General features: G+C 37.0%; 1 protein-coding gene across 7 annotated transcripts in view; it reads right to left on the reverse strand.

The window, feature by feature from the left end:
- Nucleotides 1-18,609, reverse strand: part of nphp4 (nephronophthisis 4) — a 186,277-nt gene that overhangs the window by 62,769 nt on the left and 104,899 nt on the right. For all 7 annotated transcript variants that reach the window (XM_016681299.1, XM_007571219.2, XM_016681301.1 and 4 more), the window contains 3 exons: nt 12,183-12,340; nt 9,756-9,947; nt 4,952-5,139 (listed from right to left, as the gene is read on the reverse strand). In XM_016681299.1, coding sequence (XP_016536785.1) covers nt 4,952-5,139; nt 9,756-9,947; nt 12,183-12,340 — 538 coding nt within the window. The remainder of the gene's footprint in view (nt 1-4,951; nt 5,140-9,755; nt 9,948-12,182; nt 12,341-18,609) is intronic.

The raw sequence follows: 18,609 nt of genomic DNA on the forward strand, positions 1-18,609 counted from the left end.
TTTTATTAGGCGTCGGTACTAAAGCAAATATTTTAAATCTGGACAAGACTGGCTTCAATTTGAGAACAAACAGCCCAGTCTTTTAATATCACACAAGAAATATTATCTCTTACAGCTATGTTTGCCATCTCCAAAGGTCAGGAAAATAGAAATGAATTCCAAACAAGTTATTGAATGAAAGAAAAAAAAAACAATAAGGCAGAGATGAAATTTTTCAATATGTCAATAACCCTGATGAACACACAACTAAATCAACATCCAAGAGGTTTATGAGAACACACCTTGAAAGCATCTAGCTTAAGCCCATTTAGCTCCACATTAACTCTTCAGTGTGAAGAATATGAAGCAGGTTTGCTTTAAACGGCGTCCAAAAATCCTAAGGCAAGAGCTACAAAATTTATAGAAGAATAACACAGGAGCCTTGTCGCTGTAATTCCTGCTGAAGAAGCTAAAGTACTGACTAAGTGGAGTGAATACCAAGCAACAAATCAAGCTTTCAGTTTTTTGCAACCATTTTAAATAACTGTTGTGACAAAGCTAAACCAGAAAAAATAGAAAGAACGCTAAAACATCAAGACATAAAAACTGGTCTGTCTCACCCAAATGTACTTGCGACTAAAGATTTATCACATTTCCACTTTTGCAAAGGTGAGGCAGTGTAAAGCTTAAGTAGAAATCAGAACCATAAAAGCAACCATTCTGATTTTACTGCATTTCAGATGGTACCAGTTATTACTGATGTCTAAGTTACCCTTTGACCAAAAAACCTTGTTTTTCCAACAATACGCACACAACAAACTTATCTATTACCAAACAGATCATCTAATGTTTGGTTTCAATTGGGGTTTTTTTTTTCTTTTTAATGAATATTTATACACATCTCATAGTTTTACAAATCCTAAGAGAAAAAACAAATACTGTTGAGGATTTTTATTTAGGCCGTGACACGAATCTGTTCGTGTGTTATATTCACAACACATGTACACCCAAGGCCAGCTGGTTATATATAATGCCTCTTTAGTTGGTACATTGTCTGTGGCTCAAACTGGCTTTGTTTCAATCTGAATTCCCCACAAGGGGGAAAAAAAGAAAGAAGCAAAAAGCTCCAAACACGCCTTCAAGATCAGACACAATCAGCTATGTGGGACATACTAAGGAATCCTTTTATTTCTACCTCTGAAATAAAATCCCTTTATGCATCAGTCTATCTGGGTACAGTTTATAATGTTACTGTAACAAAATTTCATTTCCAGTTGTTGCAAATGATTTATTTAGCACTGTGTCCTGTGGTCTAAATGAATCCAAAATAATAAGCATGTACACTATGAGAAGTTAAAAAGCATTAATGGTTTAAATGTTCAACTTGATAACTATGAAGCCTAGATGGTCAATGTTTTTATTACCTACCAACAAGACTTATATTGTTTTGGCCAAGCAAACACCCTAATGGCGTTGCTACTCCTCAACAGTGGCTGCAAACTCTTTACCCACTTAGACTTTAAACAACACAGTAAAAACTGAGGGAAGCAGAAGCGATAAGCTGCAAAAAACTGGCCATTTAAGTGTCTCATATCATCAAACCAAATTTTGTATCACATAACGGTTAACCAAACTAAAAACAAAATGCCATTTTTAAATGATTTCATTAATAAAGATAAAAAGCTGTCCAAACCAAACCCGGCCAGTAGTAGTTGCCACCTAAAGCTAAATACTGGCAGCAGCACGGCCCATCAAACTTTTATGAGAACTGCCAATGAGTGTTTTACATCGCTGCGGAGTAATTCTGGCCCTCTGCTCTTTGCAGAATATTTAAAATTCAGCCACATTGCAGGGTTTGAGGACAAACAACCTCTTTATGGTCATTTCATAGCATCTCAATTGGATTTAAATAAAGACTTCGATTAGACCACAGCAAAATGATGTTTGTTTTTTTTTTGCGTGTGTGTTTTTTTTTTTTTGCAGCTATTCAGGGGTTTAGATTTGCCAATGTGTTTTGCCTATTTGACTTACTGCCTAATAGTCCTGTTGTGCTTTAAGCTTAACAAGCACATCAGTGTTCAACAGTGTGATGCTTGTTTTATGAGACGCTGTGCTACATTTACACGAGATGTGATGATATGGTCAAATTGTTGCCAGTTCATATTCACACAACAGTTTAGAGAGACTTACTGGTAAATGTAAGACAGGCCTTTGACTTTAGAAATAAACTTGGCATTGATCAAGTCTTTGCTCATTCTGTTTCTTGTTGATCAATTATGAACAATAACAATAACTACACTGAAACCTGCAATATCTTTATATCCCTTGTGGCCTGACTGAGTCAATGTGCTCTTAGAATAATTTTGATTGGTTGTCAACTAATTTGATTCTCATCCCTTCTTAAATTTCCTGAAGTCAGAGTATCTTGTTTTGCCTTTTGAGATCTTTCAACCTCCTTCATGTTGTCTTGGTTTTTTTTTTATAAGTACTTTCTTGATTCAACAAGTTTGAAAGTATTGAGAAATTAAATTCAGGTTTCCAAAGAAATGTGGCTCATCATAGTTCATTCATGACATAACAAAGGGAGTGAATACTTTTTTACAAAGGGGTTACATTGGCTTGGATAGTTGTTTTTCCTCAAAATAAATGAAATCATCTTTTCAAAGCTGCTTTTTGCTTTAACTTCAACTGACTGCATCATATCACAGGACATGATTCGAGGATTCATTCTATGCTCCAGAATGTAAGAGCTATTTTAAAGACAAGAGGGCCAATGTTGCAAAATGCTGTGGCTGATGTCTCAACTCTAATCTCTAATCTGAATCCATGAAGGAGTCAGAAACATCTCAACAACTTGCTGCCTTGTTTGAAAACCTTGTATTTTTCACAGTCAGACAGTCGAACCAGCTCAATTCTAGGAAACATTTTGAAGTTTGATTGCTTCTGCCGTGTTATGTCTTTTTTCAACTTTTGTGTTTGACGTGTGATTTCAACCTGAATAGCTTTTAAATATAGAACTAAAAGAAGAAAACTTTGATCCAGTTTTCCTCCGATTCTCTTCTCATCTCACTAAATATTTCTCTTTCACATATAGAAACAGCTGAAAGAAATGCATTCAGTCTTTGGATGTTGAATTCCACAGGTGTCCATAAACCATGGTGCATGCAATGTAGAAAACCTAAAAAACAGAATTGTCTAGGTTATGAATATAAATCCTTATCCAGAAGCCTAATTTTAAATCGTAATATTTCACTGAAATTTCAACATGAATAAAAAAAATGAGGTAAATTAGTGAACAAATGTATTATGTTATGAATGTTATTTATTGTGTTATTTTCTTAAAGATAATTCAAACATAGATGGTTTTATATAACCTAATATACTGAATAATGACTGATATTGTGTCCAGAAGGTGACTTGTCAAATAAGGAGAAGTCATTTCATTTACTTATGGCCATTTTGAGAACTAACTATACGTCTGTGTTTCCTGTCAGCAAGTGACTAAATAAAAGGTTTTATGCTTGTACAAAAAAAACTATCTCAGTAAAAAGGTCCTGGAAACAACAGCAGAGGACATTGCACCAAATGACACAAAATCAAAAACTCAATATTAGAGGCCTTAAAGAAGAATCTCAATTATACTGCCAATGTGTAAAATTGCCAGATCATAGCCAGTGAAGTACAGCAGCTTCATTTGGGACATTTATATACACTACGGCAAAAAGTGATTTAGGGATCAAGTATGTAAATGATTTAGTGGATGAATGATGGAATCCTTGAGCAATCAAATGCGGGTAGTAATGCTTAAAGTTTTTATTTTTAAGTAAACAGTAACCAATTTGTGTTTATATTTTCTTTTTCTGAAAACTTTAAATGACTAAAAGTTGTTTTAGATGTCTGATTCAATTCTGACAGCTTTCAAACTATCCAGAGGGGCAACTATCTGTGAACACAAAGCTCTGGACTCCAGATGGACTGGGCTTTACGCAGGAATCCCTCTGGCAGCGAGTCAGGAAAAATCACTAAACTTAGAAGAAAGAGTGAAAGATTTTCTATACTGTGTTTTTGTGAATTCTTCTTGTCTTAGTTGCTTGTGTAGTTCACTCAAAGGCATCAGCTCTACAAAGAACATTGCAATATTTTCATTTTATTCTGCCATTTTCCAGAATCTTATATACATGTGTTTATTAGAGTTAGGCTCAGCCATTTTTAAATATAAAGTTAATTTTTGTAGCCAATAAAATAAAGCAGCTAAGAACAAAGACGTCAAAAATCGACATCTGAGGAAACAAGAAAAACAAATTAGCATCTTGTTAAAACATAACCTTTGAGGTTATTTCCTAAGACAAGGAAGAAAAGGTTCAGCAGTCGAGCGTTTGTCTGTAGATGATCAGGTGAATATAAATAGACAGGGAAATATTGACAGAGCTGGACTGGAGAGCGTCTTGGGAATGGAGACATCGGTAGGTGTACGAGTTTGAGGGAAATGTGGAAAGGAGTGGGGGAGGGTCATTTGTGAGCTCAATATCACACTCTGTCAGAAGCTGTAATATCTCCTCCATTTCATTAGCTATGACATGAATAGACTCAGACTTCACTCAGCTGACTGAAGGAGAAGTGTCGGAGCATTACATAACCTCAAAGCACCATTGAACACGGTTACAGTCCGAGGATATTATTGTACAACGGTAACAAGGAAAGTGGAGATGGTAATCGTTTAGTCATTGTCGGGGATTACAAAAGGGTTTGACCTATTATGAGCAGGGACAGGGAGTGTTTTGATGGTAAGGTAAAAAAAAAAAAAACAGCCAGTATTTACATCATGAAAAGCACCATCACAAAAATACCTAAAGATATTTTGACAAAAACTATGAAATCAAAAACGCCAATCTTGACCTGAAGACCTCCATAAAAATACATGTAAACAACAGCGAGGAAGAATAAATCACGTTTTTTAGCCTGTTAGCCTTACCAGTATTAACAGATCCGTCTTTGTTGATGGTGGCTAAGACACAAGGAAGTGCCTCATTAGCTTTGGGTCGAACCTTATCGCTGGTCAACAACTTAAGTTGCTGCGAGGTGACAGGTGGAAAGCGATAAAACTGGAAGGTAACATAGATGTTGCGAGGCCAGTCACTTTCAACTCCTGCTCCTGGTATTCTGTAAAAAGAACAAAAATATGTGACATATTTAAAAACATGTAAAAATAGGTTGCAATCAGATGTGATGGATTCCCGAGTTATACAAAAGTTATTATTTTATGACAAAAACTATATTAAAAAATAGCATGTACTACTAAGAGTAAACTGTATTTCAGAAAATGGTTTATAAAAGAGAGTTCTGAGGAAAAAACACTAAATAAAAAAATGGCTTTAAAATCTTATCACAGGAAGCTTTTGTGCAACGGAAAAGAGGAAATAGTGTTCAGAAGCCGGTGCATAAATACACCTCCATTCAAGTTCATACAAATGAAATCCTTCTTTTGTTTTGAAAGAATCACATTTAGGAAAAAGAGGCCTTTGAGACTAAGAAAATCCCAGTGGTTTGTATTGCTTTTCACACAAACGCCTCCCTCTGAGTGCAATTTCACACACTGTTGCAAATTTTCAATGCAACACTTCAATATTAAGTTTTACCCAAAAAGACTCCCAGTGAGCGTGCAAAAAAGCAACTTTAAGCAGTGAATTATTGAAAAAAGAAAAAAAATACACTCAGGAAACAAGCTCAGCTGCTTCAGCTGCTAAATAGAAAAAAGATTTATGCTTTAATAATTATTTTTAAAAGAAAAAAGCAAAGCAGGGAGCAGCACTGAAACTAAACAGGTGGTTAGAACGTCACAGTTTAAAGTGGAGGTGAACCCAAAGACAGCTTATTAAAAATTGGTCACCATGCTCCATTGTAAAAGCAGATTCAGAGTGGAGACGCGAAAGATGCGATTCATAACCATGAAACCTGAGACAGGAATAAAATTACAACGTCTGGTAGCAGCGTTCTAACTCGTCTCAGTGATACTGCTGCACAGTAACAACTAACGCCTGCCATACCTGTTTGTCATAATTATGAGGTAGCTAACCCACCCTCGCCCCACTCAACAGAGAAGCACACAGGTCTGCAATTAGCTGTAAGCTTGAGTGTGTGGGTTCAGGTAGCACTCCAGACTGCTTTGGAAAAGAAGTTGAAGAATTAAATCAGCTTTCTTACCAGCGCGTCATTAAATCCGAGATAGAAATCCATACTGTGTGTTGTTGCACCGTCTTCAGCTTTTTATGTGAGAATATTGTAACTTACCCACAGGCTTTAAACATTTGCTGTTATACTTTAACGATACCAGAATTGAAATTTCTCACCTTGCCTGCAGTGAGGATGTGATTAAATTGCGAGCCTTTATGGAATCCAAGCCTGACTGCACTCACAACAACAGGGAAATAGGTTTTCTTTGAACTATATAATAGGTTTATACCAAATAACACATCTCTGGAATTTATTGTACCAAGCTTCAAGATTTTTTTTTTGCATTAGTCATATTTTTTTATAGGCATTTTGCTTTGGTCCTAGTGTAAAACTAAAGCCATGAGTTTTAATTTGCACAAAACCAACAAATTGAAACAGTCTCAGCAGCAATACAGCGGACGCCTATGAACTTGCAGAACTCCACGTTGGCTCTCTGGAAGTGACTTTTTTTTTTTTTTAACCAACATTTCACATTGTAAAACGTTACAGAAAAACATAACCTTGTAAAACTATTCACATTTTTACCCACTTCAATGAACTGAATTGACCAACAAAAAGCACGACATTCTTGTGACGTGGAAGGAGAGTGGGAATGTTTAACATATTTGTACAAAAACTCACAAACATTTGTCTTTGGCCACCTTGAGTGTGGATTTTGTAGAACCACTTTTTGTTGAAATTACAACTGAAAGTCTTTTATAAAGCACCTCTCTACTTTAATGCTGACATTTCATTCAACACAATAATTATTTTTCTACTCCAGAGTCACCAGAGGACTCTTGAGTTCTTCACTGAAGGGAATCAATTGCACTGATGCTTAAATGCAGCTGAATATTAATGTCCTCAACACTTTTAAGATTTTTACTTGTGAATAATTTTAAAATCTTGTTATTTAACACATTTAGTTGGTCTACTGCATAACATCCCATTAAAACATGCTAAAGTTTGAGGTTGAAATTTAAAGGTAAAAAAAATATAAAAAAATTAAATACTTCTGCAAGACAATGTTAATGATGACTACACATCAATAAAATTATTTAAAAAAAGTTTAAAAAAAAAAAGCACAACATTTCAGTTCGTAATCTCTAAAAAAAATGCCTCAAATTAGTCTTTGGGATCTTTGCGTCCCATTCCTGTTCAAACTTCCATAATAGTGCATAGCAACATGTCATTAAAGAATGCACCACAAGCACTTTGGACAGAGCGATCAATCATTCAAGGTGAGGCATTTTATCGACCTAAACATGCATTTTCAGACTCAAAAGAGTCTGCAGAAACATAAAAGCACTTGACATATGAAACTCAGCCCTCAATCTGAATATTTAACTTGGGAATATGAGTCTGGTATAATTTCCTCGTCTGTCAATGATCCGCATGTACGTGCTGTCAGTTAGAGGTTCTGATTGTAATTGCTCCAAGCAGAAACGGCATAAATCCAAAGATCCATAAATAGACAATGCAAACAGCTTCATGTATCAGGCCTCTAATCGGAGAAAAGTTGCACAGAATTGAGGTTGGAATGAGGAGTCAAAGCAGTGCACTGATGAGTCAGTGACAACCAAGACAAACGAAAAGGACTGCTGATGGAACGACACAAAGAGTGAAGGCTTTTGTTGACATCCCTCAGCAGCCCCCCGTCACTGTCAGCCCCTGTCAGATGGGACGACTACGCCATAGGTTTCCCTGATGGGACAATGACAGAGGTGCTCTTCTGCCTGATTTGACAGGAAATATGGCGCCTCTGTAATACAGAGCATACATGCCATGAACGGGTATGTAATTGACAGGCAGGACTTTGTGGAGGACTTATGTGAATTGAAGTCTATCTGTAGAAGACAGAAAAAAAGAAATATATATAAAAAAAATGTAAGGTGTCTAGGCAGGAAGTGGGCTATTATCCTTAGCCGTCAAACAAATGTCCATCTACAATATCAATTCCTCAATGCAGATAAAAGGCCAGTAGTTTAATGGACGGAAAGGAATGTGTGCTCTAAGTGTTTGGGTTTTAAAAAGCCCAAAGTCAGAACAAAACAAATGGAATATTGTGTTCCTGCTTATGGAACAAATCTGTGGAACAATCTGTCTAAAGAAACCAAAGAGAGTAGATCAATTTTTACTTTTAAGAAAATAATACAACATAAGATGCGATCAATGTATGATGAAGTATATTGACTCTGTAGAGTGTTATATCATTTACAAAAATAATGTATCTACTTTTTTGGTGATTTTTATATACATTCCCTGCTTTTTGTTTGAAGAGGTATCTGTATGGACGGTCGATTGATAGCAAGTTGATTTTTGAGAGAAGAGGTAAACTAAATAAGATCCCCCTCCAACTACTACTTTTCATTCTAAATGTTTATTTATGTCATCATGTGACAAGTTCATTTTAAACTGTAAATTAATGACAAATCATTTCTGTCACAATGCATCATTTCTGACTCTCCCACAGATTAATGCAGCAATGCTGTGTGGATTTTCATACCCCTTAAATATTTTGCCACATTACAACCAAACACTCCAGTATATTTAATTAGGATGTGATATGTTGTGTTATGTGAAAAAATTGTGCAAAATTGTGAAAGGGGAGTGACATAGTTTATGCTTTTTTCCCCCAAATAAAATAATCCAAGAATTGTGAATGAAGTCAGATTTTCACTATGTTCACTCTGCAGCCTGAAGTTACCTGAATCCATTACGTGCCCAGAATCCGATCTTTTCATGACGGTCTAAATAACACAGATCAGATCTTTAAAAAAGCCACCCAGGCCACTTGGATATGTGGTCCTAAATATCAGATTTTTTCCAAATATGACCTGCTTCTCTATGACCAGGTCGCATTCACCCGACCTGTAAGTCATTGATACTTAACAAAGGTCACTATTCTGCGTCCTGATATGATATGCAGGACGCATATACCGTGGCAGAAAATAATAAGGATTAAGTTGTCAATGTGCTGACAACAATGAAGTCTGCCATCCATGTTTAGCTTCTCCATGAATCAAACCAAGATGCTCCTCTGGGTTCTGATTGGCTGACCAGGAGTGGCACATTTCTTCAGATATTAATAGTAACACTGGGCGGAGGTGGAGGAGCTCAATCTTTTCACACATCATCAGTCTCATCTTCTACTGTCACGACATAATAATTTTAACAAATATGTAAAAAGCATATCTTTAGTAATCTTTTATGCCCTGACTTTAAAAGTGAACATTTGTCGTTTTTTCTTTCACTTCACAATTGTTTTGTTTTTTGTGTGTGTGTGTGTGTGTGTGTGCGTGTGTGTGTGTGCGTGTGTGTGTGTGTGTGCGTGTGTGTGTGTGCGTGCGTGTGTGCGTTGGTAAATTACATACAATCCTAAATTACAGTCAAGTTTGTTGCTTTTCTAATGTGACAAAATGGAAGTTTCTAACCTATCTCGATCCGTACGCTACATATGGAGAGAATACTGTGTGTATTGATGCACTGTGCAGGAGGACACAGGATGCTGCTGAGAGTCAGCATCATCTGTGCTGCTGTATGTGTCACAGCACTGCAGACCTCACCTGGTAAATGCCAGAAACTCAAACACCAGCAGGTTTCCCTGTAAAAGGTCAGCCTCCTCCCGCTGAGGATCGAAGGGCATAGGTTCAGTCGGGTCCAGGACTTCTGCCACCTGCCCGCTGCAGTCAAGGATTTCAGGAAAGCCGGCGGAGAAAAGGTGTGCCAGAGAGCTCCTGGAGCTGACTGAGCAGGAGCTGGAGAAAAAAAAATCATCAAAGCAAAATGTCAGATCTGTTGGAGCACGGCACACAGACGTCTTCAAATGTGTTCCTGACGCTTGACAAACAACAGGAGGTAATGTGTTGATTCCCTGCTGCACAGGCCTCATTAAGGTGATTTACTTCAAATGAGACAGGAAAAATGACGAGAGATGGGTAAAATACAACACCTGCTTATCAATTCAGACCTTTCATCATTTTATCTCGCCTCCTTTCTAATTTGAGATGTTTATCGTTTGAGCGATAACGTCAACTTTGTCACTTCGCCCTGTTTAACCGAACTTGAGTTGCAATATCCGTCTGCACTAAACATAAATGTGATGAAACGATGATTAGACAGCATACGGATGTCAGCAATATCCATCAAACAGCAGCTCCAGGATAATAGTTATAGGGGAGGGAAAAAAGGGGGGAATGGGTGGGTGCCAAAGCTCTCCCTCAGGATTTTCAAGCATAATTGCCAGTTATCTCTAATCATAGTGGCCACCTGTTTCAGCAGAACTATGGTAACATTCATAACTTATACTTTTAACACTGACTCGGAATGCCATGGCTGTGATAAATGCAGCACACAGATGGCTGGCTAAAGTGCAGGCATAAGAAATGAGCAATAATGCCATAGCACTAACACGGTCGGAGTCCATTTGGTAAATAGCTGAGACAGTAATTAAAAATGTCCAAAGAAAGAAGCCTTGATCAAACTAATCAGGGTGACAGCAGTGACAAGGGGAGTCAATTGTGTTTTTCTCCACAGCTGCATCAATTTCATGCTTTATGTCACTTTCCCATTTCTTAAAACTTCTCTCTTAATTTAGTCACTCTGGATTAATATTCAGGCCGTCATCTTTTTTTCAAAAAGGGGCTCCATCTGATATGCAGAGCAACTTGGATTAAACTTCTTTTGACTTTATTGTTCCTCCCCAAAAAGTGGGTCATTTCAGACTGGAAACAGTCAAAAAGATGTTCTGGCTCTGAGTGAAGAGGCAACGATGTTTCAGCTCGCTGAACTGAACAACATGGTGTCTGGATCCAAAATGCCGGGATTGGGAAATTGTTTCAGTGCCAGCTGCTTATTTACAGATGCTGCTCACCAATGCAAGGCTTTGTTTCTCTGTGTCTGTGCTCATTATTTGCAAAGTGTACTTTCTCTTTCAGGAAACTAACTGAACAAGCATAGAAAAACGATTGTTGTAAGTATTCACCCATGCATGTGTTGTGGGGGGGGATGGAATATGTAAGTGTAAATTTAGAAACATATTTTTAAAAAACGAATATGTTTCTGTGTGAAGCTGAAACTACAAGATTCACATGGATGAACTCCAGAAACTACAGCAAAGATTAAAACCAAGAGGAAAAAAAAGATGCATTGTAACCCAAGCAGAACAAAATATTTATTAGGAGGCAAAAAAAAAAAAAAAGCATTAGTTGTAATTAGGTGAACAATATCAAGAGACTACTTTTATTTAGTTTTGGACGAGCAGTTTGTCTTGGATTGTAGAGAACAATGTTTCACTTCCACTGAGTTTGGGAGATGACAATGAACGTGATTCTTCACATTTGAGTACCCGCTAAAAAGGTTATTTAAGATTTAGATTTTCTGTGGTCTGATGGGTGGAGGCTCCCCACATTATTGTACAACACTGACCTCATTTATTGGCGTCTGTGATAAAGATGTGGGAGGAGTTATTCAATAATCTGTTATTGCAGTAGCATTGATTTGACGGAAACTTATTAAAATAGATTTTTAATAAGTTGATGTTAAATCAATCCTATTCATTTACTTATTTGTCAATGTATTTATTTATCTATTAATCAACTGAAAGTTAAGTCGAACTGATTTCCCTCACCAATAGTCAGATGTCAGATGGGAAAACTCAGAAAATCTCTTGAGACCAAACATGAACAAACACGGATGACTGGGAAGAAGTAGATGTGTCCTTTAAAAACGGAAAACTCTCAAAACAAAAACAAGAACCAAGTAAGAGAAAATCCAGGATATGTGAAGATGACAGAACATTGTTTTTGTCCTTGGTCATTTGGCATTTATCGTGCACAGATTTTTAGTGTCATTCCATGATGCTCATTTGGAATATTTTACTATTTCTTAATGAATTTTAAGCAGGTGACGACACCATCAGTCGAACTGTCCTAGAGGATTTAAGTGGCATTAAATCCCACTACAATCAGGGACACACAACGTGAACACCTCACCTCGGCACATTCGCTCCCAGAGTAATGACAGGAGCATGGATGGGGGTGAAGGGCAGTTCTTGAAGATGATCTCCTTCTTCGTCCTTGGAGGTCATTTTGCCGCCTTCCCGCTGAAGGTCCATCTCCAGGTGGGTGATGGTGCTGACAGCCGAGCAGGCCTACAAAAAGACACAAGGACCAATCTATAAATAATGCAATAAATAGGATTGATGCAGCAAAACTGCTGCAGCAAGGCAGAAAACAGGGAACCAGCTCTGTTTATCCGCACTGATAAGTCAGACTGTTCCCCATTAATTAAGTTCACTTTCACACTCATCACTCAGAATGGCATAAAGCAAATTCTACTGTCCAATTACAAGCCGATCACACAAAAGTGTAGGCAAAGACACATGAATCATAAAGAAATGACTCAGTACAGTACAATCATGAGCAAAGAGAAATAAAAACCAGGACAAGGACTGACTTTGCTAAACACAGCTGACAACTGGATCCATGGAAAGTAAAATTGGGTTATGAAGGCCTGGATTAAAAGAATGAGGCAATAAGTAAAAAGCTTGCAGTGGATTTGTCAAAACTGATTCTGGAAATTGCCTAATGCTCCGACTGCTCCAACCCTGAGCTTACAGTGGAAATATATATCTTTTACACACAGCAGCCACGTGTCACAGGAGGAGGTAAGGAGCTTACCCTGGTCTGGGTTTACTTGGTCCTTGTCAATGTTTGCTCTGATTCTAATTACTCATCTAGAATAAACAAATGGAGATGCAGCAATAAGGTTTTCCTAGTTTTCTATAAAGTTTGATTTTATCTGACTCTGATGTTCTTATTCTAAGGACACATGGTGTACTACTACTTACTTTGATGTAGTGATTTTAAATCCAATAAGTTAGAACATGAATAAATTAAAAGCTCATCCCTATTTATGCACCAAAATCTGATTTTGAAATAAAAAAACCCCATTATTTTACATTCTGTTAGTTTATCTGTTTATCGATTGTGTTTTTTTAATATGCATTTCATAACTGGGAAAACATAAAATTCAGTCGATCAAGAATTATTGTTTGATTCCAATGTTAGCCTGATATCTTGGCGCCTCTCTAATTACAAAAACTTTAAATAGCTGCATTTAATTATTTTTTTGTCTTTGGAAAGAAACACATAAAACGCAACAATAAAAAAAATGTGGTCTGACATTTTATCTCTATTAAAAAAGAAACTTGGAGGAAACCAGATGATGTCAGAAGTGAAGGAAGCAGTTTCATCATACTCACTCACTGCGTCCTACAAGTTATAGGTCACATTCCAGTTTCACTTGCAGCACATCACTTTGAACTACAACAGCCGAGATCCATGTGCTTCAGATGAATGTTTGCATGTTTCTTCTACGTTTCCGAAATTCTAGTTTAGTGATTCTGGATTTGTGTCAAATATTTTTTCAGAAACTCAAAGACGTTTCATTAAAGCATCATAGACCAAGGTGGAGTCCGGTGCAGAAGTATTCATAACCCTAGAACGTTCTCACATTTCTTCAAATTAACAAATCAAACTAGTATATATTTTTAAAAAAATGACGTGATAGTACAAACAAAGGTTTGAATTGCTAAGTGGAAATAAACTAATACTTTTTCACATTTTTGCAATAATATATTGAAGACTATATTAAAAGAAAACCGCGATAATTCCTGATTATAGTTTGCTGAAAAAATAAAAAATGTGATATGGTCAAATGAGACTTAAAGTTTGCTTTTCATCTACATGTAAAACAACTAGGTATAGGTAGCATCATGCTGTGTCCATCTTTTCCTTCAACAGGAAAAGGGAAACTGGTTACCATTAGTGTGAAGGTGGGTGAAGATCAATACGCTGGATACAAAAGACCAGTGGAGGTAGAAAAGACCTCTACTGGTCAGCAAGCACATCAAGCCTAAACCATACAACCAGAGCTACAATGGAAGAGTTTAGATCAAAGGATGTTCATGTTAGAATGGCCCAGTCAAAGTTCAGATGTGGATAGAGTGTCTGTGGCAAGATTTGGCAATCGATCATTACAAACAGTCACCATCCAATTAGAGTGACCTCCAAAAAAGAATAGTCAAACATTTCAGTACAGATTTAGTGCAGATGAATACATATACATGCCACAGTTTTGTTTGTTAAAACAAAAAAAACAAAAAAAAATGAATTATTTTCCTTTCACTTTACAGAATTTGTACTAATCTATCACAAAAACATTTACCTAAAACACACCGAGGCTTTTCCAAAGCACTGTAAGTTTCAGAGCATGATTTTATAACAGCAGCAGGACTATGTAATTTTTATACACACACTCTATTGTAGTAGAGACTGCATAGGAAGAATTCATATTTGTCTCCACCATTTTCTGATCGCCTCTCGCTCAGTTTCACAGTGACATCTTAATGAGGCTTTAACATACAGCAGGTGCCCTGGCAAAAACACCCATCATAAATGAGACAGACTATTTAGATGGATTATTCCATATGAAACAGAATGTTTTTTTCTTTATATTCATGATTACAAATGCTGTAAAACAGCCCATTGTATATTTTGTCCATTTCTCCCAAGCCTTTGACCTCGAACCTACTTGTTGCCAGAGACAATAGATACACTGAAACTGTAATAAATATGAATTTAATAGGTTCTGAGGTAACATGTAGGACTGACTTAAAATGATCAAGGTTTATGTTTTTCTTTTATAATCTTGTGCATAATAAGTGGCAATATATTTTATGCTCCACTTAAGGAAGTCACACTAAAAAAAAAACTGAAGTATTTCCCTTCTGAACGCTAGTTTTTAATTACGTAAATATTATTAAATGTAATTTATGCAAGCAATGTTTTTGTATAAAGGTGTCAGAATTGTGGGTTTGCTTTGGTTTTAAATTGACTTTATATACAATTCATAGCAGCTGATAAGATATTAAAGACAGTTAATGATTTGGAAAGAAGTTCTTGCATTGTTGCCATTATGTTGGTACAGGAAAACAACAGCTTCAGTTCTTAATATGACTTAATAGTATTGAACATTTATGGATTACTATCCAAAATACATCCCATATGTGTGTGTTTGTGAAACAAATTAAGAAATAATAAGTTATTAATTACGTCTGTAGATGTATAGCCTGTATAGATTTTTAGCTCATCGTGAGAGGCGAGCTCACAGACAAAAGGAATAATGTGGTTTTTAGTGAAAACATTAATCCCTCCTTCACTGTCACAGATACACAGCTGGAAGTTGGACCACACCAACAATTATCTATAGAGAGCTAATGAAGACATTTTCTAGTCTATGTTTCCTTTCTGGCTTCTCACACACAGTTTAGCTTGCCTATCTGAAGACAGAGTTGAATATTATTTGACTTTCCATCAAACATGTCAGTAATAATATTGGCCAATACCATGTTGTTGTATATGCATAAAGCACACGAGTGTACAACATGTGATTGAACAGCCAGCGTCTTAAACTCTGAGGTTAGCATGGGATGAGACAGTAGCTTTAAAAATGTTAAATGGTCCAAAGAATTGGCACCTTTGAACTCGCTGACATTAAGCTGTTGCAATGTGATAACACCTAGATGAGTGATTTTCATGGGCAGGTGTGCTCAAGTTTTATGGTTACAAGGACAAATGGAGGTTTAAACAGTAAATTCTGAACTGTAATTTACTAAAAGAAACCACCTTGGGCATTATAAATGAGAACTATTTCCAGGCAGTGACGTAAGGGTCAGATATTCTTTAACTTTATTAACTGCTAGCTTTTGAGTTGCCCCTAATGTAGAAACCAAAATTCTCACTCTAAACACAAAATCAGCTTGAAATGAACAAGTAAAATTAAACAAAATGTTTTTTTGGCCAAGTATGGTGTCTCACAGGAGAAAGGCATTGGGTGTGTCGACTTCCATTCATTCATCTATTTCTTTTAATTAGCATTTTATAGTAGCATGACTGGGGTATAACAGTAGCAGTCCAAGGAAATTTACAGAAAGCAAAATATTATATTAGCAATTTATCTAATAGATACAAAACATTTCTTGCAATGAGAAATGATGGGTTTTTTTTTTGGTTTTTTTTCCACTTTCTATTCACTTTAGACTGTAAAGGCGGTGTTGTTGTGTGGCGGTACAACTTGAAATGGGTTTTCTAACTAGACAGCAGCTGTTTTATTATGTTTCTCCCATCTATTATGCTTGAAATCCATACAGCTTAGGCTCTGAATCATATTGCCTGAATAATCCAGGAACTGCGAATGAGTCTTGCTGAAGATAAGAGAATAATCAGGAACACAATATTGCAAAAAAGAAATACAATTGAATTTGGCTCACAAAGACCAAGTCGTGCTGTGAGGAGGACTGCCAGAATACCTTATCTAGCTTAAATTTCTAGTCCAACTTTTATCTACCAAGATTATATCTGTTTTTTGTTGTTGTTAAAGATAGTATTTTTTAACATTAGTTAAGACACTACAGCTGGATAGATAGCAAAATAAGTTTTGTACAAAAATGTTGTGTTAAACATATTTTACCAGCAGATTTATTCCCTTCCCTTTGTTTAGTCCCAAACTGTCTGTTTTAGCCCTTTATCTATGCACACATTTGTCCTCCTTTACAAGACAAACAACTGATCCAGTTGCATATAAGGATCAGCATCTATTTGCTTCACTCATGTCAACACTTAATGCCTTCAGCTCCATGCAGCTTTGCAGCCTTAATATGAGGAATGTTAGTGTTTCTGAAACCTCAGCAATGACTCTCAAAATATGTCAAATCAGGGAATAAATCTGAAAGATTTTCTACATTTTCCATGCGATGATGCTGGATTTCTTCGAACAGCGGTTTTCTTCTCGCTACTCTTCCATAAAGGCTAGTTTTGTGAAAGAAGCTGTTAATAATTATCCCGAAACCATGTTTTCCACTTATTCAAAGTGAATAGAGGATCTGTGAAAAGATCCAGAGCTGCCTTTTTCTGCTTAATTTAATTCTTCTATAATTAATACTCTCCTTGCCAAGCCATGTTTTTGTAGGTTTGCAGTTGGGCTACATATTAGAATAATAGATTGAACATTCACAGCTCGAGATGCTTACCTTCCTAATTTACACTGAGTCCACTAATGTCCCCCTTTATATAGAGGTCTAGTGATTATCAGAGCCATCATCCAAGTTGAAATATCCAAGTTTCAGGAATACATCAGGAAGATCCTAAGGGATGAAGAGCTTGGTGAATGTTGCAAACAATAAAAACTGGAAGAGAAGAAGCTGAAAGAACCATTGTGGGAAGAAGAACAGCTGATTAGGATGTACCACCGACAAATAGCTGAAGTTACTGATATGACCAAATCCTGCCAAAGGGGCAGAGACTGAAAGACAGCACAGAAGCACAGATCTACCACACCAGCCAACATACCAAATGCAGGCTGTGCAAAGAAGTCCCAGAAAAATGTAAACATCTCACAGAAGGTTGTAGGTTGAAGGCTGTAAGATACTAGCAGGAAAGGAAAACATGAAACACCATAACCAAGTGGCTGGCGCCACGTACAGAAACATCTGTGTGGAATATGAACTGGAGATGCCTAGGTCAAAGTGGGAATCACCTCCCAAGGTGGTGGAGAATGACCGAGCCAAGATCCTTGGGGACTTTCAGATACAAACGGACAAAATGGCAACGGGCCAACCATGTGATCACTGGTAAGCAGCAGCGGACAGCTGTTGTGATTGATGTGGTCGTTCAAGTGATGGAAACATCAGAAAAAATGAGAAACTGGAGAAATGCCAAGGGCTCAGGAAAGAGCAAGAAAGAGCCTGGCAGGTGGAGGCAACAGTAGTGGCCGTGGTCATCGGAGCGCCAACAAATACCTGGAGAAACATCCGTCATCGCAGTCCAGAAGAGCACAATCCTCGGACCAGGTAAAATAAGGACCCAAGCCTGAGATGAAATCTCTCTGTCTCTATATAGGTGAGAGAGCAGTTGTTTTTTTATATACACTTGTAAATTACAACATGTTTCACTCCAAAATGCACACTTTTGGGAAATAATGAATAAATTAGAAATAGTAGTGGATTTTGTGTACATGTACAAAAATGTGAAAAGTTAAAGAAGTGTATATATTTCTCTACTAATCAGTTTAGAATGTGTGCGGCGTGCGTGCGGTTACTTCATCTTTCCTCACTTTGTGAGATTGCACCACTGTTTCCAACGTGCTCTGCATCACTTCCCAAATATGTGCATCATTGTGGGGGAACATGGTCTAATTTAGCAGAGACAAGGCAGCTTTCAAAGGCAAAATGAGTCCTAGCCAATTCTAGGCAGCAAACACCCACAACAGCGGGGAGCAGGTTACTCCTGCATCATTCCAGTAAATTATTCACCAGAGGTATTAAAATCCGCACAGTGCAGCTGACTTCCTCGGCTTTGC

The sequence above is a fragment of the Poecilia formosa genome, unplaced genomic scaffold (assembly GCF_000485575.1).
Source record: "Poecilia formosa unplaced genomic scaffold, Poecilia_formosa-5.1.2 Scaffold276, whole genome shotgun sequence".
NCBI classification, from domain to species: Eukaryota; Metazoa; Chordata; class Actinopteri; order Cyprinodontiformes; family Poeciliidae; genus Poecilia; species Poecilia formosa.